The sequence below is a fragment of the Arthroderma uncinatum genome (assembly GCF_011692745.1).
Source record: "Arthroderma uncinatum strain CBS 119779 chromosome Unknown scaffold2, whole genome shotgun sequence".
NCBI classification, from domain to species: Eukaryota; Fungi; Ascomycota; class Eurotiomycetes; order Onygenales; family Arthrodermataceae; genus Arthroderma; species Arthroderma uncinatum.
The window spans coordinates 528,644-555,377 of record NW_022983864.1 but is presented as its reverse complement, the minus strand read 5'-3'; the positions used below and the strand labels follow the sequence as shown (position 1 = coordinate 555,377).

Below are 26,734 nucleotides of genomic sequence, written 5' to 3'. Positions count from 1 at the left end.
GTTCCACTCCCACAGACGCTTAGATCCCGTCCAGATACAGGCCCAATAAGGTTCCCCGGCTCTTCAAAGATATATGGAAGGAAACGGAACGTGAGAGTTATGTGCCACATTAGGCAAAGAGACAAGGGCGAAGAACAATCTGAGAGGAAGATAACTGCGAGTATAGAGTGTGTTGGAGGATACAGGAACTCGCCGGGCGGAGCGTACCTCCAACGAGTTTACTAGTTGGGGCAATACCTTGGTAAGGTCCCCCCCTCCCGGCTACGGAATAGAAATACAGCGCTTCCTCAAGGCTACGTAGAATTAAATTGGATCAAACCCTAGAGCAGCTATTTAGAGTGAATCCGGGCCAATTCCAGCTTTATCTATGGGAAAACACCCGCCAAAACGCCGATAATTGAAGCATTTTGTTTCGTGACATTTAAATCGCAGGCCATGCAGGCTTATGTAATATCATATTTTTTTTAAAGTTTGGACTGTTTGCACTTTGATTACGTGATAAAGATTCTCGTCTCTTATTGGTTATTACTTAGCAATGAAGCACATGATCTATAGGTAGCTTATTATATTGATCTCCCGTGACTTATCTCATATGACTAAGCAGTAAATTTCCTGATTAGGAATAGCATTTATTATAAATTAGCTGAGTCATATTATTACTGCTATATACCAATACCTGCAACCCCAGCCAATAGTATGCTAATATATATATAATACATGTATTATTCCAGCATATAACCAGTGCCGTTATATAGCTTGTAATGTATTATAAAAGCGGCATGCATTAGCTTTGTGTTCCCAAAAGGGAAGTACTCAACCAACAACAACACTGTTGAAGTTCTCGTTCATCCTTCACATATCAAACATGATGCTACCGCCAACAGCCGAATAACGGTAGAAAAGCGTCTCTCGCTGCTATCCTGAGCAAGGAGAACGCTATCTCTAGCAACGGCACGTTTTCACTGGTTAGCTGCCAGTACTCTCAACTCCGTTTTGTTGTATTTCGATAGACCAAGATGCAACTCCCAGCTGCTCTCCGGTAAGTTTATGTTGATATTTCAGGTATCATTCCACCACAGTTATGTGTTTCTTTGATACCATGCTCGATATCCTACACTTCATTGCGTTGTGGTCTACGGGAATAGCAATATATTGTGCATTGGGTGCTGCTGCATTATATTGCCGCGAGCATATTCCTAGATTATATATCTAGCGGCATGCCCGTACTTGCTATTTTCAGCGTAGCCTGCGTATCTGGATTACTGGATATACCCTGGCCTTCCTGAATGCTAACTACGGGGCGTAGTTATGCGCCTTGTGTGCGTTGTGTGCGAACATATGGAGATATAGATGGTATATGTGTTACTGTGGGTCGTGTGAGGTGTGATCGTTGTGCCAAAGGCCACAGAAAATGTGTACCAGTATGTGATCCTCCTCTATATTGTAGCTCATCACTAATGTCATATAAAGATTCCAGAGTCAAACGAGTTGCGCGAATTTATGTGGTTACGTGTGGCCGTGTATGCACACTTTCAACTTGGAGATGAGGTTCCTGAGGTACACGCACGCCTAAAAGCAGCCCGTGGTAAACTGATGACATCTCTGGGGGCCAAGGGGGCTGAACAAGCTCGTAGAGCTGCCATTGTTCGGTCATCAAGGCGTCCTATTCAGAAACCTCGGATAGAGGTGATGATCGGTGTTTTTGTTCCTCCTCCTCCAAGCTATGCCGCGGAACTAAACAAGAACCAATCCTGCCAGCACCAGAAGGAAAGAAATATTCCCCCTTCCGCAAAAACAAAGGCACTCGATCCGGCATCAATCTTTTACTCTAGCCCCAATTCAGAGCCCGATTCAGAGCCCAGTTCAGAGTCCAGCTCCAGTTCAGAGTCCAGTTCAAGCGGTGACTCCAACTCCATGCCCTTTCTCAGTTCAGCTTCGCCGTCGGTAATAGAAGACATTGACTTTTCTTAGAAATCTCGAGAGCTATAGTAAACCGATAGCTATACCCCTGCCCTGGTGATCAGTTTATGACATAGCGAGGAATAGCTTACGGAGTACTCCGTATCGGAGAAAGAAACTCTAATGAGGTCGGTTATCTCGAAGTGGCCAGGGTTGATAGAGGCTGCCAAGCTTGATGTCTTGCAAGAACACTTCAAGGCCCGAGTACAAACATCCTAGAAGCATCCAGAGGTACACGGTACGCCAGATGCGAGCTGATGAATCAGTGACATGTAATCTCGATGTTTCTGTAGATTGACACTATGTAGCGACTCTTGCCTGTGAATATAAAAAAACAGGTTAAAAAATGTATCAGATATGTCGTTATTCCGTGCCTATAATTCAACCGGAAGAAAAGAACCCGGAGCGGTTAAAGTTGTTGTTTTCCCGCAGGCTAAATAACCCCTGAACATACCCATTCATAAGGTGGCGTGTAGAAACCGTACATGATCAAAGCAAGTTTTCTCGCCAATATTAACCCCGTTTGGCGTATGGTTTTGCAGTTCGAAAACAATGCGATAATCAAACCCGCTTGTATTAGGCGGAGAGGGGAAGAAACTCCCTGTAAGTACCGGTACAGCGGCATATGCTTTCACATCAGGTTCTGCCTGCAGCTTCTTGTGCTAGCTTGCAGCTTCCTGTGCTACCGCGGGCAGGATATGATCTCATAAAAAAATGAATATGAATCTCCAGAGATTTCACCAGACATTTTGCCTATAAGTAGCTGTGTCTCTGCCTCCGGTTTGGGAAAAGAAGCATCACATCCAACATACAATTATCAAACCACCAACCATCATTCCAAATCAATGAACACCAAGACTCAAACGAAGCAAGTCAGTCAAGAGCCGAAAATGGACAACGTCCAAACCCGAACCGAACCTGACCACCATCATCACAATCATGACGGTTCTTCATCACCCCCATCCACCGAATCAAGCCCGCGGCTGGTTCAAAGGGAGGATCCTCACTGGAAGCCTCCACCACTTAAGCGTCGTCAGTACAGCTTCAACGCCCAGGAACAGAAGCACAAGCTGCAAAGCAGATTGACTGGGCTGGAGAAAGGAAAAGAAACAGGCTTTACGGAACGTGATGGCCGTTAGCACGAAGCGATCGAGCATGGGGAGGCAGGATATATCGAGGCAGCTCTCAAAAGTTATCGTCGTTATTTTTCAGCTAAAATTGTCATAAACCAAAGCTCGTCCCCGAAGAAAGAAGGGGATTATCAAATCGCTGACGATCGACTATTCCGAAAAAAAAAAAAAAAAAAAACCAAAGAAAAGGAAAAGAAAAGCAAAGAGAAAAAAAGGAACGAGGGAAGGGGTTAAACCAAGCCATCACAATATTGATTCATTCCCACCAACGATATATGTACAAATATAACCTCGGTCGCCCTGTCCACGTTAAATGGGACGATACGGCCGTCTAAATAACACAACTCTTCCAAAATACCAAAAAAATTTCAAAATCAAAATCATACAATATCCAAACCAATCTCATAAAAGGGAAAGCGATTTAAGCAATCGAGGGAAGAAATCGGGCGACCTCCACGCCACTCCTCCAATGACGGCGGCGCCAACGGCAGCAATAGATATTGTCTGAAGCCCAATCAGTGACTCCTCCCTAACACGCCCAATGCGAGTGGTGGATTTGTCCTTCATAGAATCATCTCCGGACATGTTGAAATCGGTCCAGTTAACCTTGGACAATAGCTTTTGGTAGTCTACCACATTACCGGACCAGTTGTTGGTGATAAGGCCCTCTTCATTTTTATACCAGCTGGTACAACTTGGATGAGCAAAGGCAGACTTGGATAAATCCTTCTGCAGAGAGACGTTAAAGTCGTCTATGCGGTCAGTCTTTGGTGTTATCCTAAGAGTCTGTCCGCGCTTCTTTGAACGGAGGACGGCAGACAGCAGTGTAATGATGTAGCGTGTCTGCGCTTCGACCATGAGGATTATAGAACTATGGCCTAGATTGGTGTTGGGGCCGTAGAGCATGGCGAAGTTAGGTAGAGATTCGATGGTTATACCATACAACGCACGGGCGCCGTTTTTCCAGATATCGGAGAGTGAGCGGCCATGTTCGCCGTAGATTTTGATGGGATGCATGAATTCAACTGTGCGGAAACCGGTGGCAAGGATTATCAGGTCAAACTGCTGTTCAGTGCCGTCAACCACGATACCAGATTCGGAGATCTTGTCAATACGGCCTGTTTCCAGGCTCACGTTGTCCCGGGCTAGGGCAGGGTAGTAGTCATCACTGGTAATGATACGTTTGCAGCCTGGAGGGTAGTCTGGAGTTAACTTCTCCCAGAGTTCAGGTTTGTTTGCAAGTTGTCGTTTCATCATGTCCTGGCTGATCCTTTTAAGGAAGTCAGACATCTTGGATTCGGGTTTGAGGATGGAAGCGAAGACACTTTCACGGACGTCCATTATTATAGCGCGGAACTTGGCCAAAACACCGGGGATATATTTGAATATGGCTCTTGCGGGGAACCACATTGACATATCATAGCGAGGCGCAACCCAGTTTGGGGTTCGCTGGAAGACGGTGAGGTGTGATACTTCGGGGGCAATGTCTGGGATGATCTGTGACGCCGTGGCACCTAAATATCACCAATTAATATGAAGTCTTGACATATATAGGTATAATGGGACGCTCACCGTTTCCAATAATGCCAACCTTCTTCCCCTTGATGTCATAGCTCCAGTCCCACCTGGCGGAATGCATGATCTTGCCTTTGAAGTCATCGATCCCAGGGATGGAAGGGTAGTGAGGGTAGTTTAGCTGTCCGACAGCAGATAAGAGAAAATCAGACGAGATGGTATATCGTTCTGCAAACTCAGAATCTTTGGCACCTTCAACGTGAACTGCGGTTTTCCATTTCTTCTCGACCTCGTCCCAGCGAGACTCCTCTACCATGGAGCTGAAACGGATATATCTGTGTAATCCGTATTTATCACCAACATCGTTCAGGTAATTCTGCCATACGTATATTCAATTAGCGGTCCGTCCATTTGCGCAAGGGAGTAAGACTTGTGTGCCGTACCAGTATCTCCTCCTGGGAAGGATACAGCCTGGTCCAGTTCGGGTTCTGCGCAAACGAGAAGCTATACAGATGAGAGAAGACTAAAGAAGCGTCAGCGTATGCCACAGCAAACAACAAGTCAACTATAAAATGGACATACCATCGCAGCAGCAGCCGGGATACTTGTTATCCCTCCATGTCCCACCCAACCCAGCGCTCTTCTCTAGGATCACAAAGTTGCGGATGTTGTTCTTGAGCAGGCTGATGGCCATACACATTCCTATGAAGCCCTGTCAGTCCATGCAACCAAGCCAGCGCCGGACGAGCGACTCACCAGAGATCCCACCACCAATGATTACGATTCCAGTATCCGTAAAGCCTTTATTGCCGGCTGGCGACTGCCATGACACTGTTGAAGCCATCGCGAATTCTGATTTATCCGGCCTAAAACTGCGTGGTAACTAACGAGCGAAGTAGACGAGAGCATCACCGACGAGAGATCAGTCGAATATATACCATTCTCTTCGCCTTCTCGCGCGCTCGGCCGACACATCGAGTGCTGTTTTCCTTCGTTGCCATCCCCAGATCAACCCCAGCGTTCACTCCAAAGAGCGCGAAGTGGACCATCCCATCAGTTCGACATGGGCCGAGGTTTGCAAGCCGGACCTTGTGAAGTCGACTCGGCCCAACCTTCTGTCCGATCCATCGCCAAAAGGTCGATATAGGACGGCAAGGCGTCACTTGTTGGATTCATGCGCAGTGGGCAACATGTTATGTACTCTCCAACTGTGACTGCGGCAGGTTGTCGTCATCTTGGACCCTGTAGTTAGCTATATAACTAACATGGTGGAGCGCTAAGGACTGCGCCTTGGGACAGTCGTTATATATCTCCTAGACATAGAATCTTGTTCAAGAAAGTAATTTAAATTATCAGATATCAGATATAAATCATACAATCAACTTGCAGAGCACCACTCGTCAGGTAATACCATGGCAAGCCCAACATATACCGTCCAGCAGGGCGACTCCATGTGGAAGATAGCCAACGACCATGGCATCTCGCTGGACGCCCTCATCGCAGCCAACCCACAGGTTACAGATCCTGGAGTGATCCAGTATCTCCAGGTCCTCAACCTGCCTGTTCCTGCTGGCGGAACTCCCGCCCCTCCGCCCGCCGTGTCTGCTTTGTCCGCTGTGCCCGCTGTGCCCGCCCCCGCCCCCGCTCCGCCAGTGGAGGGGGATCGCGGGGTCAGCATTGCTTCCGCCGTGGCCACGGCCTTTCCAGCGGGCGGGAGACCAGGCCTGAAGACAGTGGGATATTTCACGAACTGGGTGGGTTCCTCTGCATGTTATTCTGATTATATGGTTGGAGTAGAGATGCTAATGTTTGTATAGGGAATCTACGGACGCAACTACCAGCCCGCAGACATTCCAGCAAACCACCTAACTCATATCCTCTGTAAGGGTCAATTGGCCTTTGTTACTCAATGAGCACTGCTAACAGCCTTCTTCAGACTCGTTTGCGAATGTCCGCCCCGAGACAGGTGAAGTGTATGCATGATCGTCCTATCAAGCAATATAAATACACTCGCTGACTGGCTCTACAGCTATCTATCAGACACCTACTCCGATCTAGAAAAGCACTATCCCCAGGACTCCTGGAACGACACCGGTAACGACGCCTACGGATGCATCAAACAACTCTTCCTCCTTAAAAAACAACATCGCCATTTCCACACCCTCCTCTCCATCGGCGGATGGACATACTCTGCCAACTTCGCCGGTCCAGCATCCACACCCCAGGGCCGCGAGACATTTGCACGCTCTGCTGTCAAGCTGGTCGCCAACCTAGGATTCGACGGTATAGATATCGACTGGGAATACCCCAAGGACGACACTGAGGCACAAAATTTCGTACTCCTCCTTGAAGCTACACGGAATGAACTGGACAAGTTCTCTACGGAGGTCGTCAAGCGTGCTGATGGAGGTAAGATGTTGTTGACTGTTGCCGCGCCGTGCGGTGGATCGCATTACTCTGTACTCCGCATGGAGGAAATGGATCGTTATCTGGACTTTTGGAACATGATGTGTTATGATTTCGCAGGTAGCTGGGACACCACCGCCGGACATCAAGCGAACGTTTATCCATCAGCAGATAACCCAGCCTCAACCCCATTTAACGTCGATAGTGCACTTCGTGCATACATGGCGCGCGGTGTACATCCCGCGAAGATCATCTGTGGTTTACCGTTGTACGGTCGTGCTTTTGAGCAGACTGATGGGCCTGGTAAGCCGTTCCAGGGTGTTGGTGAGGGGTCATGGGAGAATGGAACGTGGGATTATAAGGCTCTTCCAAAGGATGGGGCGGAGGAACATAACGACGAGAATTTGATAGCTAGTTGGAGTTACTCTGCCAGCGCGAGGAAGGTGGTCAGTTACGATACGCCTGTAATCACGAGGAAGAAGGTCGAGTATATCAGGGGCACTGGGCTGGGTGGAGCGATGTGGTGGGAGCTAAGTGGTGATCATCCCATTGATCATGAGAGGAGCTTGATCAAGGCAGTTGTCGATGGGTTCGGTGGTACTGATGCGTTGGAGATGAGGGAGAACAACCTACACTACCCCACGAGTGAGTATGATAACTTGAGGAATGGATTTGCGTGAGCGTAGTTCTTAGGTAGACCATCAGGTTACATAGCCATGCAATAATGAACTCGTGTCGAATATACCAAACACACAGGGGCTAGACTAGACACCGCCGAAACGCGCAGATAAGCATGAGAGAATGAAAGGTATCAAAAATTGGATATTTGCTAAGGACTAGAAACATACATTTGGGGGAGGTTGGATGGTTGGGGGGAGCGTAAGGGGGATAGGGATGAAACAGGTCGTTAACAATATAAGCCTTATAAAAGGCCGTTCTGCAGAGCAGACAAAAGATCAACTTTAACAGTGTGCTGGGTATTTGTTGGCGTCAAGGGCTTAAGTGAGAATAGTGGCAAGTGCCAACGGGTATGTCTAATATCTAGGGTGGACTGGGATAGCCGGGAAAGGGGAGGTGAGACAAAGGAAAATCGAACTTGACTAAACATAATACAATCAGGAAGGGGTATGAGGGGGAAGGATGTCATATGTCATCCACCGTGAACCCAGACAGTGCGAAACACCATCACATTATTATGCGGATGCTACACATAAGAAAACGACGCGGAAAATGGAAGAAACGGGATATACTTTTTTGATTTCGGGTGGTTGGCTTGAGAATAACTCGACATGATGGTTGGCGCGATAAAGAGGACTGCAGGTTGAAGCGTACACATATATCCTAAGGCGTCTTTGGTCGTTTCCAGAAATATTGCTATATAGAGTTAGAACAGCGGTGTCTAAATAGATTGAAATCAGAGATATTACCTTGTGCTGTTTTCTGCAGTTCCGTAGGCCAGGCTTCCGTAAATCGTTGACGACCGCCTGCTTCCTCATCTCATCCGTATCAAAGTCAGGTGTATAGTAGTACTCGCATTCCAATTGTTTCCCTGCAGCATCTTTGCCCTTGCGGCTCACTGTACCTATACATCTTGTCTCTTCGATGATTGTTCTGATATCAGCATTAGCCACCCTAGGCTTCTTCGATGAACCGGTTCCAACCAGGTCAGAGGGGAGGTTGCTGACTATCGTGGAGAATGGGGTAGATGAGAGACGCGAAAAAGCCAGCTGGTTTACGATGTGATTCTGGATTGCAGAGCGGGATGCACTGGTCATCGATAAGGTGCGGGACGCCTGAGCACGCTTCGCGGGCTTCTGCTGCGGTGAGGTGAATGGTGAGTCTGCAGCGTGAACGGCAGCCATGCGAGGTAGAATATTCTCTCCATATGGACCGAACGAAAAGACAATTGGGTCGTTCTCTTCATCATGTTCAGATAGCTCATCAGCTTTTGTGAGTATGCTCGACAACGAATTTCGAACATTATCATCCTGAGAGGTGGAGGAGGCTAGCTGAGTGATTTGGGAGGTGGAATTCGGCTCAGGGGTGGTATTTCTGGGCCTTACGGGGGAAGGCTCGTCTTCATACACGACAACGGCACTGGGTATGGAGCGGCTCGGCGTTAGGCGGTTGGAAGAGCTGAGAGCTTGAACAGCAGGAGATGGAGAGACGGGCGACATCAGTCTCTCCCTAGACTTGAGGGGACTCTCCGAAAATCCGTGACGAGAACGAGATTCTGCGTTTCGGATAGGTGACGACTCGTCCCATGTATGATCTGACGTGGAATCTTTTCGTTCTGGACGTGGCCACTGAACAAGAACACGCGAGTCTTGAGCATCGATCATCACGTCCGCATCCCTGATATCCGACGTGAACGTCTTTCCCTTGGCCAACTCATACGTTTTTCCCTGACAATGCAACTTGATACCATTCCACCCCGTACATAGAATCTCAATCTTATCCCTATCAAACGGGTGGCCGGCAGGTTTGAAGAAAGCCTTGACGTGAACTCTCGATATCAAACGGTTGGGCGAGAGTTGATATGAGCACGACGCGCTCGATCGACCCATCGTAATCGGCTCACCGTTTTCCTCGAGCATCACACACGGTACGGCGGAGAGAGGGGCGCGTTCCGAGGTGACTGACTGCGTACGTTGAAGTGCAGGCGGTATTCGGGAGGGTGACGAGCTCAGGATGGCGGTCGAAGAAGTCGGTACAGGCGTTGGGTAGGTCGAGAACGAGTCCTCGCCTTTGAGAACCCTTCGCTTCGTTGGTCGAGGGAGCGGTGGTGAAGAGCATGGTTCAAACGGCGGCAACAATGCTGCACGCTTCACTCCCGCGACGGGCTGCCCCTGGGAGACCTTTCTCGGGGGAGACGAGTCCATTCTGGAGAGTAAAATAGGAGTCCAATTCCCACCAACTCGAGGCCACCCTATTATCCTTCACTTGCGTGGTCCGTTCATATGAGTTTGAGTCTCACGCGTGCGTAGTTGAGGAGGCAGCAGCCGAATATCAAGTAATTAATTTATTACACAAGATGAAAACTAAGCACCGCGGGAACGCAAAAGAGTAGGATTGAAAGAGTAAACACGGGGGAATATTAAAAATTGGAGTTGATCGGTGGTTAGAACAGAGCCGCCCGGTGGCCGTGAGACAGGAAAAGGAGCAAAAAAGGGTTGTGTGGGAAAAGGGTCACGGTCAAGGGCCGGAGGATGCCTGTCATTAAACGTATACACGCTGCAGTGGAGGCGACGCGTTTGGTGGCTGGACGGACAAACCGTGACGGTAATACCACGCGAAAGCAGAGGTGAAACACCACACGACGTCTGGATGCAGCGTAGACCCTCCAACAATGCAGCAGAATCAGGGAAGTCTGCGAAAGAAGCCCGTCTCAGCGACAATTGTGTATAGATCGGGCGTCTCGACGTCGAGCGACGTTGGAAGACGCGCTTTTTTGGGCCACGAAGAGGGAGAGCACGTGATATGTTTAGGTAAGAGATACACGGCTTATGTAAGGATGACACGGACCACGTGATGGTGGATCTTATCTTATCGATCTATGATTATGTAATATCGAACGTCACTTCCCCAGATGCACACAGTGGACCACACGTATCAATGAACGTCAATATATCAATATAAACATCCAACAGGCTACGGAGTACTTTGCTCGATAACGAGATACAAGTGCAGTCAACAGCAGTAACGGTAATATCCAGTCTCGACGGTTGAAGCCCATCCCTGCTTTGCCAGGTTAGGGTTCACACTACTGCAGCCCAGGTTAAAATCATGACAGGGATATGCGCCTTAGCTCCGTTGTCGATCTAGATCTATATCGTGATACTTTTGAGTGACCATCCAGAGGTAGCCAGGTGTCTGTCCTAGATGGGCTCGAAAAGCGTGGTAGGGATAGGGGAGAAAAGAGGTTTGCTCTGACTACCCTAGAATACTCCCCAGTTGATTGACCTTCCTGCCTTCGATATAGTATGGACTGCGCTGGTCACTAATACGAGCTACCTGACGGGCCTGCTCACACTCGACTATTCCCTTAAACGATCCGGATCAAAATATCCCCTCGTAGCGCTATACACAGATGCATTCCCTTCTGAAGGCCTTGCAGCCCTAGCCGCCAGAAGTATACCCACACGACATATCCCCGGGCTGCTTCCCTCGGTCCAAAAAGACTATAGCAAGGATACCCGTTTTTACGACTGTTGGAGTAAGCTGGCCTCTTTTTCGCTGGTCGAGTATGACCGTGTCGTACAGCTGGATAGTGACATGCTAGTGTTGCAGAATATGGACGAGTTGATGGATCTCGAGTTGGATGATACTACCATGGGTGGCCAGGGTCAGCGGGTGTTTGCTGCGTGCCATGCTTGCGTTTGTAACCCGATGAACAAACCACATTATCCGAGTAATTGGTACGTTGCTTATTCCAATGTTGAAGGTCCATACTTATTCCTTTACTGTTAGGACTCCTAAGAACTGCGCATATACAAGCCAACATGATACCCCCGAGCAAGCACAGCTCCAAGGCGCTCCACCAACAGCGGGACTTTCCATATTGAATGGCGGCCTTCTGGTGCTTAACCCGTCAGAGAGTATCTATAGTGATATTCTCTGCCAGCTCCAAGACCCGACAGCCACGACACAGTATGCCTTTGCAGACCAGTCCCTTCTCTCGGACCTGTATCCGCGCCGTTGGGTTTCCCTTCCATATACCTACAACGCTCTCAAGCCTATGCGGTGGCAGGGTATCCACCAGCAAATTTGGAGAGATGATCATGTGAAGAACATTCATTATTTGCTGAGCCCCAAACCGTGGGATAAAGAAGGGGTGGCTGGCGGCGAAGGGGAGTGCGTTAAAGCAAATTCTGAGTTATATGAGACAAACGACTGGTGGTGGAAGGCAAACGACGAACGGTTAGAACTGGAGAAAGCCAGATGTCTAGTCGATGGGTTTTGAATTGACACAGAAGTAATTCCTATTGTCTCAATGTGGGTTTTATTGCCCATGCCAAATACATTCGTTAAGGCGGAAAAGTTCTTCTTTGAGAACTCCCAGGAGAGACCGTGTGGGTACATATTTCCGTTATTGTGTTATTGGACTTTGATAAGGTCTAGGCTATACGGAGTATAGCCCTCTGGAATGCAAACTCCGATGAAACGGATGTCTCAAAAGTCTCCCATTCCCCGGCACGCGCCAAACGCCACAAAATTCTGGGACAGCCTCGTCGTCAGCGTATCCGTCGCGTACCGTATCCATCACGGCCGCGACTCTCGTACTCTCGATATCTTATAGGGGGATAACGCGAGCGGGCAGGGCGGCTTGGGTTGTATCGGCTTGCATTGCTCACGTAACTAGTCCCTTGGTCCCAGGAACGACGATAGAAACGACGCGCCCCAACGAATGGAATTCATCGCGGTTTGGGCGCGATTCTATCTGTGCCACACGTAAAGCTGGAAGATGATACACCATACCTCCTGCTTTAGATTTATTGTCGAGGGATGAACAATGTCCAATGAGCAAACATGAAACGACTTATCCAACCCATCAAAGCAAATTTTCCATTCATATGTCAGCGGCCTCTTACAACAATTGCAGCCGGTTTGTACTCGATAGCGGGCAGGTTACCAGAAGTACAGGTTAGCTAATAAAGCTACATAGTCCCTGGCAATGACCTTTTCGACTACACTCGTGGTCGCTTTATACTTAGTGAGAATGAACAAGTGGCCAAACGTCGCGTGCGGTTTAATGTGCAGGAGCTTGCGGCCACGGCGGCGAAAGCTGTCGGTGCCATGAGGTGCACTGACATCAAGAAATGCCCTGATGGCCTCTACAATAAGGCGTTGATCCTTACGATGGACAATGGCAAAGAAGTTATTGCAAAATTACCCAACCCCAACGCTGGTTTTCCCTGCCGCACAACCGCCAGCGAGGTTGCAACCATGGATTTTGCTCGTAACGTGCTTCATACTCCAGTACCAGAGGTGTACGCATGGAATGCTTCTACTGATGTAAAGAGCAACCCCGTCGAAGCCGAATATATCATAATGGAAAAGATCCCGGGCGTCCAGCTATCAGACATATGGTGGAGTCTACAACCCAACCAAAAGCTCAAGGTCCTTTTTCAGATCATCCGCTACATGAAGAAGTGGGCAAATGTAAGCTTTAGCAGGCTTGGAAGCCTCTATTATACGGAAAACATAGATACACCGTCCAATGAGCCCCTCTACTTCGAAGAAGGTAATCCCATTACGGATTCTCGGTTTACTATTGGTCCCAGCACCAATCGTGAATGGACCGATGAGGGGCGACAAGCTATCCAGTGTGATAGAGGTCCATGTAAGCGGCTCCCCCGATTCTAAACAATCTTTACTAGGATGTCACTTATATACGGTTTCCTTTTCCTTCTGTTCAGGGAGCTCGGTCACAGATTACCGAAGAGCGATTGGAGACCGCGAGGTAATGGCTGTCAAGACGCTCAAACATATACCGAAGCACCTGGCAATGCTTTACGGCCCAGAACCATTATATCAGCCTACATCGGATAAAAAGCTAGAGGCGTTGCGGTATTACTCTCAAATTCAGCAAATATTGTTGCCAGAAGATCCGTCCCTTACAACCGGCCATCTTTGGCATAATGATTTGCATCACGAAAATATATTCGTCAATCCAGACAATCTCGAAATCCAAGGAATAATTGACTGGCAATCCCTGCAAATTACCCCTCTAACTGACCATTGTTTGGACCCTTCTTTCCTAGACTACGAGGGCCCCGACGTAGGTGATAACCTTGAAAAACTCGAGATACCAAGTGAGATTAAGTCTCTCCAGGGTGAAGAAAAATCTGCGGCCATAAAGCAGTATATCAACAAAATGGTCATGATTGCCTGGCGCAGCCTTGTTCGCGATAAAATCCCAGCTCAATATCGTGCTATCAAGTTTCAGCAGTCAACAAGCGGCAATCTACTTCATTTCTCCCGTCGGATATTTGAGATGGGCGAACCCCATTTCTGTGCACTTCTGCTGGATCTACGAGATGAGTGGGCAAATACCGGCATTCCAGGGTTCCCGTTCGAGTTCTCTGATGCACAGGTTGCCGTAATGGAAGCAGATGTGGAGCGAGCTGAGTTAGGTGTCAGAATTATGAAGTCGATTGAGCAGCGGCTTGGGGATCTCTGGCCCGAGAAAGGAATTGTGGAGCATGAGAACTATGATGAAGCGAAATTAGCGCTTCGGCGTGTGAAGGGAGAACTCATTGACGAGTACAAGGCCCATCCTGGATGGGATACGGCGGTCTTCGAGCTGCTCTGGCCATTCGATGATTAAACCCATGATTCCCCAGGCAAAGCAGTCTCACCCATGCGTTATATTTACATGTCCTATAGCTATCCAAAGCGTGCGAACTTATTGGTGTCGATATTCTTGCATTATACCAAAAGCCTTTCAATAATTATTCTGCTATCGGTGAATTATCCATTTGGGTTACTGTTTAGATTCCAGGACGGTTAATGTATGGATATTGATGCTTGAATGATACTTTGTATAGACAATGTTCTCTATTTAAGACTGCATTGGTCTATACAACCTCGACTAGGGACAGATAAAAGCGATAGGTGGTTAAGAGTACATATGCACTACACAGCCCCCTTAAAACATCATATCTGGAGGAGACGGAGCCTCAAAGCAATCAACCCCAGTCCATCCACTAAAAGAATTGCCATTATTTCGTAGACCTTAAGCACTCGTTTGGCCAAAGCAACTGATGAAGCTCTTGCCATCCGCCCAATCTTTCACCGGCTGGCAACCATCTGTCAACGTATCGTTAAATATAGGCTCTCCTGAACAATCGTCGGAACTGCATATTATCAGCTTCGTTTTCATTTTATACCTTAAAATCCACTAGGTGTTTAATGAAAAAAGGGCTGACATACTTGAACAGATAACAGACGGCATTAGCCGCAGAAAAATTGATAGCTCTTTTAACTGTATTAGCTGGTTTTCTTGACATATAAGGGGGTTGAATCAAGCTGTATCCTGTAGGGTGTAACACATACGTGACATCGGTGATATTGGTGCACTGGTTATCAATGAGAGGGCCAAGGGCTTCGTTTTGACATCCCTCATTATCGTAGAGGTCACCCTATGATTGTATTAGAGAGATGGCATTACAGGATACCTTGGGGACAGTGGAACTTACAATTGTAGCACCTGGGTCAGCAAAGGCGCAGGATGCAGCCAGGACCAAGGCAGTGATGAAGAAACGCATCTTGTGTGGAGTATTTGGAGGACGTTTGTATGATAAAGTAAGAGAATACTGGTTAGATTGTTAACTTGGTTGAAGAAGTTGTACGGTGCGTCGTAGGACCTTCATATAGACACCTGGATGACACTCCCGAGGCGGCCCAAATTTAAGTCATGCAGTGTCACCAAAGTATCCAAAATCAAGTCTCTGCTTGATTGGGCACTCGTAAATAGCTAAAAGGAACCGTGGGTGATCTAAGAGCTTTTACTACGGAATAACGCAAGCCACTTTGTTGTTTCTTTTTCCCGCTAGACGTGTCAAAAGGATAGCTACCCAGCAGTTATAGACACGGTTTAACAGGGAATCCATGATCCCATACAAAGTACCTTTATGAGGTTGTCAGTTAAGCTCTATATGGAAGGTATCCTTCATATGTGTTGCTTGGTCCCTTCTTCCAACATGGCTTCTACAGTGGTATTCAGGGCGAGAACCCTATCAAACCAACCCGAAGTTATCAGGAGAGCCATTGACAGTATTTCTCTATCAGAGACAGCTGGAAACATTTATATCAATTGCTAGACTTTGTATATTGTTTGATAGGATGGCAAGAAAGGGTATGAAAAATAGAACTAGCAATAAGCCACCAAAATAGCCACCCTAACTGCTCGAGCTACACTGGAAATACGCTTCCCCGTCATCTTGGTTATTCCAGAGTCCTAGGTCCGCACAGGCTTGCGCATTGGCCTTCTGAGTAGATGACTCCTCATCGTCACAACGACGGTCCCTGCACGCCGTTAGTATCTAGGGGTCTCGGATAGAGAAAGAAGACGTACTTATGTATTTTGCAGGTGACATCTATGGTAGTAATAATAGACCTATCGTGGTATTAGCAGGTTCCCATTAAGCAAATTAACTGGAACTGAATAAAACATTGACGAGTTAACATACTGGCTAATGTTCAAGGAGTTGCAATCCTGGCTGAAAAACTGCGTAACAATCTCGCCTTCGCAGGTGTTGCTATCGAAAATCTCGCCCTATTTCTTTCGAGTTAGATGGACTCTGTATATTGGGTATTGAGACGGATATTGGAAAACTTACAATGGGGTCATCGGGCGCAGCCAACACACGGGCTGCAGCGGCAGCAAGGATAAGAACTGTCTTGAAGAAACGCATGTTGACGAGATGGATATAAAGAGGTATACGTTTCAGCAATAAAGGCGTATGTTAAGGGTATTTCTGAAGGTTGAAGTTGCTATCTACGCTCGCGGGACTAGAGGCTTCCGGCAAGTATATAACCTGCCTCCTTGAATGATGCTGTAGTCCACGTCATGACTACTTGCATTGATACTCAAAATTGAGGCGTCTCTTTGTTGGGATCAGGCGCTGACGGGTGGAAAAAGAAAGTATCATAACCCGCCAATCTCTTTCCCTCGATAACCAGATCTGCAAGCTCGGTGGGATAGAGGGAGCTCATCCCTTTACATTAACCATACCGCTTTTTAAAAGCCAGCTGGTCCACGTATATAGATGGCGGCGGGAAAGTTGAGATTCTGAAAGCGTGTGGCTGACTGGGAAGCTTGGTTCCCTGCTTAGGTTGGCCAACTAGGGGAATCGGAGAAATGAGCAGTGTAACCGTGGCTGGCTGAGATGGGCTTTGATCTTTGAAGCGAGAGAAGCGCAAGCGAGTGGGAGATATATAGCTGTCCATCCCCCTGTCAATGTAACCTTCACCACTCAGCAGAACCACCTACCTACTATCATCAGACATTATCTTTTGTTGGAAATCAGGACACAGGAAAGTAGGTAAAGAATATAATTCATCTAATAAACAATACTTAACAAGCAGGACATTTTAACGACAAGATAAAGACAAAAGAGAAAAGAGGTTGGAAGAGAAGAAGAGTAAAACGTTGTAACTACAAGGTGACTAAAATGGACAGTGTAAGAAGGGAAGAAAGGGAATCAGAGCAGGGCAGGGGGTGGGGGGATACGCAGATAAAGTACTAGCAGGAAAGCAGAGTCAGGTATGAGGAAGAGGTCAGGTTAATGTAATGTGGCTTTCATCAACTAAGAACTAGACTGAGGAAGTGACATGTGATCGTGAGAAATCTATTCAGAGAAGACGAAGGTGGCGTCACCAGACATGACTTGGACCTATTGAGTGAAGCATTAGCATTTCTTCTTGTTCTGCTGCTGGTGACGCAAAGGAATAAGGTGTGAGAATAAGGTTAAGATTAAGGTACATACCGTGCATCCATCTTCGTTGACACCGGTGAGGGAGTGGAACTTTCCTCCCTGGTACTTGCAGGTACCACCGAGGTTGTCGCCAACGATCTCAACGGTGTAGTCCAAGATGGCGTTGGTGGTTGGGCGGTTAGGAATGATGGACAGCCACTTGGCACCGGCCTTCTCGCCAACACCCAAGTTGATAGGAGCCCAGTTACCGATGTTACCGCCGGCCTCACCCCACTGGCAAGCCTTGGATGGGGGAACACCAGCTGGGTTAACGTAGTACTGAGCGGAGGTGGGCATACCCTTCCAGGCATAGTAGGACTCGGCCTTGGGGCAGGTAAGAGGAGTGGTGGATCCAGGCATGGCGTTGAGAGGGACGACTTCAGACTCGGTTCCGGGGTAGTCAGTTCGGCAGACGGCGACGTTCTGGCCAAGGGTGTTCTTGACCTTGACACCTCCAACACCAGGGATACAGAGCTTCTTGGACAAGCCAGGGTTGGTGAGGTGGAGTTTACCGTTGGAGCACTCGAGACCACCGACGGATTCACCGGTGGAACCCTGGCGGGTTGGCCACTGGGACTTCTGGTAGCCAGGGGGACAGGCGTAGGAGCACATGGCTCCGTCAACGCAAGACTCACCAGAGATGGCGGTACGGATGGTGCCGAATGCGTTTCCGAGGGGAGTGACGTGCTGGATGCCAGAGTAACCGCCGAGGCCTAGGTAGTCGAGAGAGAGGGCACCGTACTTGGATGGGAAGTCACTACAGTCGACCTTGCCGTCTGGGAACTCCAGGTCGACACCCTCACCGCCGGATGGAGACTCTGGCTCCTCTGGCTTTTCTGGGTGCTCAGGCTTTTCTGGCTTCTCTGGCTTTGGCACGGACTCGCCGTAGGACTTTGGCTGAGGGGTTGGCTTTGGTGGAGGAGCAACAGAGCTGGATGGTGCCTCGTAGAACTGGTTGCCAGCTGGAGGAGCTGGGACAGGGCCAGCTGGAGCACCGCAGACATCGTCGTGGCTGCTGCCATCACCCCAAGAGTACTTGCCGCTCTTGACACCAGAGCAGGCCTCCTCCTTGGGGATAGGCTTTCCGTCGAGCACATAGGCGATGACGGTAGGGCCGGGGACAGGCACGACCTGGGTGACAACGCGCTTGTCGAGGTGGGCGTGGTGATGGCCGTGAGCGTGTCTGGAAGCAGAGACGGAGCCGGCAACGGCCAGCGTCAGGACGGTGGTAGAAGTGAACTTCATCTTGATGGTATGTACGTGAATGCGATGCCGACGTCAAGTGGCAGGGCAGGCGAGTTATATGGTCTAGAGCTTTCATATCAGCGCGAGTCCATGACATATTCATGACCAAATAACCATAAAAAGGGAAACAGTCAACCATGGCTCTCTTGATGAGTCCATGACGATATATCTGATAATATATCTGATGCTATATCTGATGAACCATGGTTATTGTGTGATGACATACCAGGCTATGGACAGCGACTGGCGACGCAATGTTATTTCTGTAAAGAGCGTGAGGAAGAGAGTGACTTCCGGGCAGAGATCGGCACGCAGAGAGAGCGCGTGAGACGACTGAAGGAGTGACAAAGGGTGAAGAGATGAAAAGAGTGATGGAAGAGAGAGAGAGATGAAGATGAAGAGATGGAGATGGGAGGAAGATGATAAATAACAAGGGGAAGACGAAAGCGGGAGAAAAGGATGGCAGAAAAAGGAAAAAAACAGGTAGAGCGTGGGGTTAAGGACGCCAATAACGTGGGCGTAGGGCGGTTGGGCGGGAGGTCAGGCACACCGCCAACCAGACTGCAGAAACAGCAAGGGACGTGCGTGGCCAGAGGATACAGGGCGTGGCGCTAGAAGAGGAGCCAAAAGGGGACACGCAGGCCCACCGTTACGACGATACAACATAGATGATGTAGATGATATAGCGATGTAGATGAAGATACAGAGTAAATATAGATGAAGATATATATAGCGATATAGAAGATATATACTCCGTAGATATAGAGAGATAGATATATACAGAGAGGGACAGAGACAGATAGAGAGAGATGTCGATGTCAGTGGCGGACGAGGCAGGGGCAGGTTCAGCCTTCAGGGGCACGCCAACCGCAAGGGCTAGATCGTCCTTCCGTTCCTCCCTGTCCTTCGCTTCTCCGTTGGCCTACGTTGGCCTGTTGGCTGGCCTCCAGTGGCTTCGTCCCCATCTCATCTCCTCATCTCATCTCCCCATCTCGTGTGGCTTCGACCGCTGGCCGTCGCTGTGCTCGGGTGTTCGGTACGCTGGTGGTGCTGGTGGTAACGGCTAACGTGGTGCCTAACAGGGTGCACCACGTCAAGGCGCCCCCTCGCTGGCTTTTCTTCCATCCTCGTTTTCTTTTCTTCTTCCTCTTCCTTGCTTTCTTTTTCCTTGCTTCACCTTATTTTCCTGACTTTTATGTGGCTTAGTAAGGTTCGAAACTTGGCTGCAGGTACAGGCACGTGAGAGCACGTGGAGAATGCTTACGTAGATACTTATATAAGCCATTAGTAAGAACGTAGTCATCACGGGATAAAGATACTCCGGTCCCACTCGCCGGCCAATCGATTTTTATCTTTTTTTCCCTCTCGGTGTGAAGGAAAAAGCTCGACGAGAAGAGCGGTTGTAGGTACTTTTCTTTTACAGAGCGACAAGATGGCCGTGTCTCCAGATGCCCTCGTCAAGGCGCCCGCCGCGGGGTCGCACCATCAATTAGATACTAGCCAGGTAAGTCGTGCGCTTTTACAGTTATATACACTCTCGATCTGACATGGTGTGTATAGGTCCTCCGCGCATCTACTGCCCTCCTCTCGCACATAAAGGCCGAAGACCAGCGCAAGGCGGCGGACTCGACGGTCAAGAAACTGCCGCTGGGCGACGACGACGAGGACGAAGAAGGAGAGGATGAGTTCACAGACAAATCCCCCATCTGGCTCATCCTGACCACCAAGAAGCATCTCGTGGACAAGAACAGGCTCAAGCCAGGCAAAATCGCCGTCCCTCACTCCCTCAACCCCTCGTCAAATCTCAGCATCTGCCTGATAACGGCCGACCCTCAACGAGCAGTCAAAGATACCATTGCAGACCCCCACTTCCCACAGGAGCTAGCCGGCAAGGTCACAAAGATCATCGGTTTCTCGAAGCTCAAGGACAGATACAAGTCGTTTGAGAGCAGGAGACAGCTGTTGTCTGAACACGACATATTCCTGGCCGACGACCGCATCATACTGCGCCTTGTAAACACGCTGGGGAAGATATTCTTTAAATCTACCAAACGGCCTATCCCCATACGGATTGACGAGATTCAAAAGGTTGACGGCAAGCGAGTCAAGGCCGCCGACAAGAAGAGACCGCCGACAGACGAAAAGGCCGCATCTGTTGCTTCGCCGGCCATAGTCGCTAAGGAGATCGAGAAGGCCATATCGTGTGTTCCTGTCAACTTGGCGCCGGCTGCCACGGCCGCTCTGAGGGTGGGGTGGTCGAACTGGCCGGCCGAGAAGGTTGCAGATAACATCGCCGCGGTGGTGGATGGTATGCTTGACAAATACGTGTCGAGAGGATGGCGTAACCTCAAGGCCGTGCATGTCAAGGGCGCAAATACGGCTGCCATGCCCGTATGGCTGGCCAACGAGCTGTGGGTGGAAGATGGGGATGTGAAGGAAAACAAGGAAGGGGAAGAGAAAGCCGTCAAGGGCAAGAAGCGGAAGAGCATTGCCGAGGGAGAGGGAGAGACGGAGGGAGACAAGCCCAAGAAGACAGCCAAGCGGTCGAAGCTCGTCACCGATGGGAAGAAGGAAGGCGAACGGGCAGAGGAAGATGAGCTGAAAGCCGCAAGGAAGGCGAAGTTGCAGGCCCAGAAGGCCAAGGCCGTTGCTCAGGTTGATGGCGGGGATGTACCTGCTCTGCCTGCCGCGAAGACTAAGGCGGATATCAAGAAACCGAGAACGAAGCTGGCGAAGAAATCTAAAGCGTGATGATGTCTTGTTTAAAAGGGTTATTCATATGTTGGTGTACGGCGCATGCGATGTTACGTTACCCCTAGATTCTGGGACTTGTTGGTGCAATAAAAGCGCTCCTTTATCTACTTGCTTAATCAATCATCTAGCTCTTCTACTTCATCTACTTCATCTACATTTCTTCATTTACTATTCTACTTCTTATATCTACTAGACGTGGTAAAATTTCCGATCGCTTAGTCATCTCCGGCTATCGGCGCCGAGGAACGACCGACGCTTCCTCAAAGCTTCAACTTTCTCCAACTTCGCTTCCACCACCGCGAACTCCCATCTCACTCACTCAATTGAGGCGGATATACACCCATTACCACGCAAAACCATAGTCCAGCACCGTCGGCAAAGGAGCAGCTACCGCCACGATGAACTCTCTCGCCCGCCCGTCCATCCTCCGGGCCACCAGACACCTATACCCCTCCACAACCAGCCCGTTCTCGCGGTCGTCTCTGTCCCGCCTACTTTCCACCCTGGCTATCCTGGAACACAGAGACGGTCAGATTGCAGGCTCTTCGCTGTCTGCTCTTGCCGCTGCGATAAAGCTTGGTGGATCCGTGACCGGGTTTGTTGCCGGCAAGGGTGTCAAGGGCGGTGTTGCGGCCGAGGTTGCGAAAGTACAGGGTGTAGAGAGTGTGTTGGCCGTTGAGAATGAGGCATATGATAAGGTGCGTGCATACTGCTGGGTGTGAGACTGTATATCCTGGATGTACATGTATGACTGACTACGGTGTAGGGTCTGCCAGAAAACTACGGACCGCTATTAGTTGAGAATATCAAGAAGGGAGGCTTCACCCATGTTGTTGCAAGCCACTCGGCATTTGGAAAGAACGTCTTGCCTCGCGTTGCGGCTATGATGGATGCTCAACCCGTTTCGGACGTTACTGGCATCGAGGGCGAGGACAGTAAGTCTTACTTCCATCCCTACCCATCTACATGTACCAAGTTATACTAACATCTTCTCAGCATTCATCCGTCTCATCTTCGCCGGCAACGCCATCCTAACCGTCCAATCCACGGACCCCATCAAATTCTTCACAGTACGCGGCACAGCTTTCCAGCCCGGCCCATCAACAGGCGGTACCGCCCAGATAACCGACGGTGTCGACCCATCCGCCCCCTCCGCCACATCCTGGCTATCAGAAGACCTAACCACCTCCGAGCGCCCTGACCTTTCCACTGCCGAGCGTGTCGTCTCCGGTGGACGAGGCCTAAAGTCAAAAGAAGAATTCGACCGCATCATGACACCCCTAGCCGACGCACTCGGAGCTGCTATCGGCGCCTCCCGCGCTGCCGTCGATGAAAAGATGGCCGATAACTCGCTACAGGTCGGCCAGACGGGTAAAAATGTTGCACCTCAACTTTACCTATGTGCTGGTATCTCGGGAGCGATCCAGCATTTGGCTGGTATGAAAGATAGCAAAGTGATTGCGGCGATTAACAAGGATCCTGATGCGCCTATCTTCCAGGTTGCGGATGTCGGACTTGTAGGAGACTTGTTTGAGAAGGTGCCTGAGTTGACGGAGAAGCTGAAGAAATAGACAATAGGAGTGTTGATGTATGAAAAATCAGGGGGATGGCGATGCCCATATGCATAAATGGATGGTGTTGAGTTATACCATGCGCTGGCCTTTTTCCCTTTTGGCTCTCTTTGTATATATGTATATTTGTCTTTTTACGTTGTTGGCTTTTATATATAGATGTACTCAGCCATCTGACTTTCATTTCTGTTCATACTCTAGTATACCTGAGAGCTTGGGGTTAAGCCATTGCATACGTATACCGTACCCATACTTGCAGGGATAGAAATTAACATAACCCTGGTCTGGGGTGATACCATGGATACTCAACATCAGATAAGATAATATTAAAGTAATGCTTGCCTGAATCCCTCGACATCTCTAGATATTCCTCCTTTCACAGATTTATAAACATGCTCTGTTTCCATAAGTATCCAACCCGCCTCGGAAATATGCCGAGCGGGGAAGAAAGAAAGCACCAACTTCATCCGTCTCCCCTTACTAACCCTATGTCTTTCCGATATCCAAGCGAAATATCATCCTGTGTCGTCATACGTCGGCTAGAGGCTGGAATTATTAATCGCGTCCATTATTAATCGCCATGGATAAGAATGGGCGACGTGATGTTTGTCAATCGGAGGTTCAAGTTGACTTTTCACAAGCCGTGCGTATACAAACTAATGTTAGTTTGTGCTATAATAACTGGCTTTTTATAGACTGCATGTGCTGTGTTTGAGCCACTCGATCATTTATGTCGACCTTCCCATGACTCGCGACTCTTGGCCGGAAAATATCAGACCAACCGGCGGCACCTTCATACCAAGCCTCCGCGGTGTATCTCCTAAATATAGAAGATGGCCGAGGTATTAAACCGCTTTTTTGCTCTCTTGTCGCCGCTAGATACGGAATTCTCGTATTTCCTAGCGAGCGTGATGGGGCAAGGACCTCCTCTTCTTTATGATACCAAGAGATTTTTACCAACATAGGCCGCTACCAAGAGGTACTATGTGAAGTCACCATGTCAAACTGCGGGCAAACCGTTGCTTGACAAGCCGTCTGTGAGCCGATCTTCTTGGAGATGGGCCCATCAACAAGTCTTAAGAGACTGCTTGCGCCATCGCACAACTTTCTCTCTAAAAAAGAAACCGGATTCTAACCAAAAATTAGCGAGATATACCAATAATCATGAGATATCTGGTTTTCGGCCTACTGGCGGCTTCAAGCTCTGTGTTTGCCAGCACTCCGAGGCTTGCAGGCCAATCGTTGGTGGATGCGAAACCTGCGTCTCGGCTGGCAGGAGATTTCCGACCTCAACGCTCTGTGAACAGTACTCTGACTGGCTTCGAAGGGTTTTCTGGTGCTAAGCTATTCGCGCGGTCATGTTCCGCGGGATACTGTATGAGAAGCCACCGAGTGATAGATTATGTTAAGGGTAGCTGACACGATTTTATAGATGAGTGCACAATCGGCACTGGCTGCTGCAAGACGACCCAGAACTGTACCCAGAATGGCTGCTGCAAGAAGCCCGATATAGGCTGTGGAGCAGACGGATGCTACGATCCCTCTACGGAGACGTGCTGTGAATCTCGCGGAACGAGCTGCGATAAAGGTTACGACTGCGTCGAACCATCGGGCTGTTGTCCGACGGGCAAGAAATCCTGCGGTGACGACCATTGCTACGACCCCAAGAAAGACGTATGTTGCCCCGATGGCGGACACTGTCCTAAATCCAGCACCTGCCATAAAGACGGAGGATGCTGTCCCGACTATAAACGCTCGTGTGGCCAAGGCAAATGCTACGATCCGATCTTCTCCATCTGCTGCACAAACGGTGACGATGCATGGTCGTGTAGCAAAGGGGAGTCCTGCTGTGCTGCTTCAAAGAGCTGCTATCGTCCCGAGAGCGAGAAGTGTTGCGAGAGCGGCGCGTGTCCTGGCTCCGGTAGCTGCTGTGAGAAGGAATGTTGCGATGCGGATGAGAGATGTGGTTCAAATGGATATTGTACTGCTTTACCTACGACTACTGCGACAGTCACCACAACTGGTACTGCTCCAACTTCAGGCAGCGGTGGTTCGGGTTCAGGGTCGGGTTCCGGCGATGCTCCAAATGGTGCCCTGAGAGCAGGCCCAAGTGCTATATGTATCAGCCTTCTCGCTGTCAGTGTACTTAGGGCATTGTTGATATAGGTGGAGTCGGGCTTAGTAGAGACTTTGACAGTCCATATTCATCTTTATGCAAGATACCCTGTCCAACCGGCTTCCTTGACGTCTCTATCCATTAATATGAGGTGTAGGCATGTGAACCCATACTCCGTACATAGGCAGCCTCATCCAACGCCGGAACTTCTTCCCCGAGCGTAGGAATGTCTGATGATGCCAGCCTCTTTAAGTATATATCTGCATATGACTAATTTCACCCCGTGTTGCTGCCTAAACATCAGCACAGTATGCAAGGCTCCGAGGCTGAAGCTGGAGGCAGCAGTATAAGTGACAACCACCCTGTAGCCAAAATCTAGACACATAATTAGTCAATATGCAAAGTATATCGGGTGTCTCATGCAGCGATCGACCACTCTGGATGGCTCAGACTTGCGCGAGGGAAGCAGTTCCGTGTTTGCACTGTCGCGGAGTCCGATTCCGTCGTTTAACGCGTGGTCCAGAACGGAAAATGGTCGATGATGACTCTTCAATTGAGTTAAGGCTCGTATATTCAGGCCTAACACGATATCAACGGGGATGTCATAGAGCGTCATAGAGCCAGTAAGATTTTATATCGAGGTTCGGGATGCTTAGTAAGGGTTCTATTCCGAGTGATGTGTCATCCATTCCGAGATCTACTCCGACCTCCTTAGAACATCATGGAGAACACGGAGAACATGGATAGTAAGAATGATGGAGTATAGGATGGAGACTCGATACAAACAGAGGTCAATCAAACAGTCCACGTTAATGTCGATGACGATGACTATGATGTCTAGTTTGCCATTGCAATCAAAGCATTCAATAGAGACGGCCTGAGTGATCAAGGGCGTATGGCCTCGTTCTTACCAACCACCACGGTTCCAACCAACTGCTAGCGCAGCCTCAAAGCTGAGAGCTAAGAGGGCGTATGCATCGGAATAAGACACAGCTCCACCGCGCCTATGAGGCTTACATGGCGAGAATCCGGGATAGGTCAGCGTCATGCTCACCGGAGTGTCTATCAAAGTTTTGGTTCGCAGTTCTGGCCTGGATCTGTAACGCAGATTGGCGTATGACGATGTCTTGCAGTCCTGGTATTCCGAGAATGGGGGTGCTTTTTTCGTATACCGAGAGATGCTGATCCGGTCATCTATCTATAAGAAGGAGCTGGTGTCCTCTCCTTCTTCCCCTTTTCTTCATCACAGTTCTACATCAGGTTCTACTTCAATATCGATATCTTCTCAATATCAATATCTTCTTGAATATATCATAACTCGGGTCTTCATCACTTGACTGACAACTGGCAACTCTCTCACACTCCAGTTATAACCCATTGCCATATATGTAACGGATATACCCTCGAACCAACCTCGATTCTGAACGACCGGCCTCTACCAAAGATACCAGCTCAGATAACTAAAATCCCTTCCACAAAGCAATCAAACACCATAACAACAACATCTACAACCATGTCGAGCGCCTCTGCCACCACTCCCAGAATGACCATCTTCTC

At 49.0% G+C, this 26,734-nt stretch overlaps 8 protein-coding genes across 8 annotated transcripts; 3 read left to right on the top strand and 5 right to left on the bottom strand.

The window, feature by feature from the left end:
* Positions 1-3,491: 3,491 nt before the first annotated feature.
* GIQ15_02112 (putative Flavin-binding monooxygenase) lies at positions 3,492-5,448 on the bottom strand (the record flags this gene model as incomplete). The annotated part of the gene is made up of 5 exons (XM_033549529.1): positions 3,492-4,603; positions 4,662-4,980; positions 5,048-5,127; positions 5,187-5,306; positions 5,361-5,448. 5 exons carry the CDS (start codon positions 5,446-5,448, stop codon positions 3,492-3,494), a joined length of 1,719 nt encoding a protein of 572 aa, XP_033406690.1.
* A 568-nt stretch (positions 5,449-6,016) lies between these two features.
* Positions 6,017-7,690, top strand: GIQ15_02111 (endochitinase; the record flags this gene model as incomplete). The annotated part of the gene is made up of 4 exons (XM_033549528.1): positions 6,017-6,358; positions 6,422-6,485; positions 6,541-6,577; positions 6,634-7,690. 4 exons carry the CDS (start codon positions 6,017-6,019, stop codon positions 7,688-7,690), a joined length of 1,500 nt encoding a protein of 499 aa, XP_033406689.1.
* A 661-nt stretch (positions 7,691-8,351) lies between these two features.
* On the bottom strand, positions 8,352-9,892 carry GIQ15_02110 (uncharacterized protein; the record flags this gene model as incomplete). The annotated part of the gene is made up of 2 exons (XM_033549527.1): positions 8,352-8,384; positions 8,438-9,892. The coding sequence occupies 2 exons, from the start codon at positions 9,890-9,892 to the stop codon at positions 8,352-8,354; spliced, it is 1,488 nt and encodes a 495-aa protein (XP_033406688.1).
* Positions 9,893-14,748: 4,856 nt separating this feature from the next.
* On the bottom strand, positions 14,749-15,280 carry GIQ15_02109 (uncharacterized protein; the record flags this gene model as incomplete). Its single annotated transcript, XM_033549526.1, has 4 exons — positions 14,749-14,869; positions 14,946-14,990; positions 15,069-15,154; positions 15,212-15,280. 4 exons carry the CDS (start codon positions 15,278-15,280, stop codon positions 14,749-14,751), a joined length of 321 nt encoding a protein of 106 aa, XP_033406687.1.
* Positions 15,281-15,913: 633 nt separating this feature from the next.
* GIQ15_02108 (uncharacterized protein) lies at positions 15,914-16,429 on the bottom strand (the record flags this gene model as incomplete). Its single annotated transcript, XM_033549525.1, has 4 exons — positions 15,914-16,040; positions 16,090-16,131; positions 16,205-16,290; positions 16,355-16,429. 4 exons carry the CDS (start codon positions 16,427-16,429, stop codon positions 15,914-15,916), a joined length of 330 nt encoding a protein of 109 aa, XP_033406686.1.
* Positions 16,430-17,365: 936 nt separating this feature from the next.
* GIQ15_02107 (UTH1) lies at positions 17,366-18,736 on the bottom strand (the record flags this gene model as incomplete). The annotated part of the gene is made up of 2 exons (XM_033549524.1): positions 17,366-17,410; positions 17,504-18,736. The coding sequence occupies 2 exons, from the start codon at positions 18,734-18,736 to the stop codon at positions 17,366-17,368; spliced, it is 1,278 nt and encodes a 425-aa protein (XP_033406685.1).
* Positions 18,737-20,168: 1,432 nt separating this feature from the next.
* On the top strand, positions 20,169-21,487 carry GIQ15_02106 (uncharacterized protein; the record flags this gene model as incomplete). Its single annotated transcript, XM_033549523.1, has 2 exons — positions 20,169-20,240; positions 20,297-21,487. 2 exons carry the CDS (start codon positions 20,169-20,171, stop codon positions 21,485-21,487), a joined length of 1,263 nt encoding a protein of 420 aa, XP_033406684.1.
* Positions 21,488-21,888: 401 nt separating this feature from the next.
* On the top strand, positions 21,889-23,061 carry GIQ15_02105 (electron transfer flavoprotein alpha-subunit; the record flags this gene model as incomplete). The annotated part of the gene is made up of 3 exons (XM_033549522.1): positions 21,889-22,188; positions 22,257-22,425; positions 22,487-23,061. The coding sequence occupies 3 exons, from the start codon at positions 21,889-21,891 to the stop codon at positions 23,059-23,061; spliced, it is 1,044 nt and encodes a 347-aa protein (XP_033406683.1).
* Between the last annotated feature and the right edge of the window lie 3,673 nt (positions 23,062-26,734).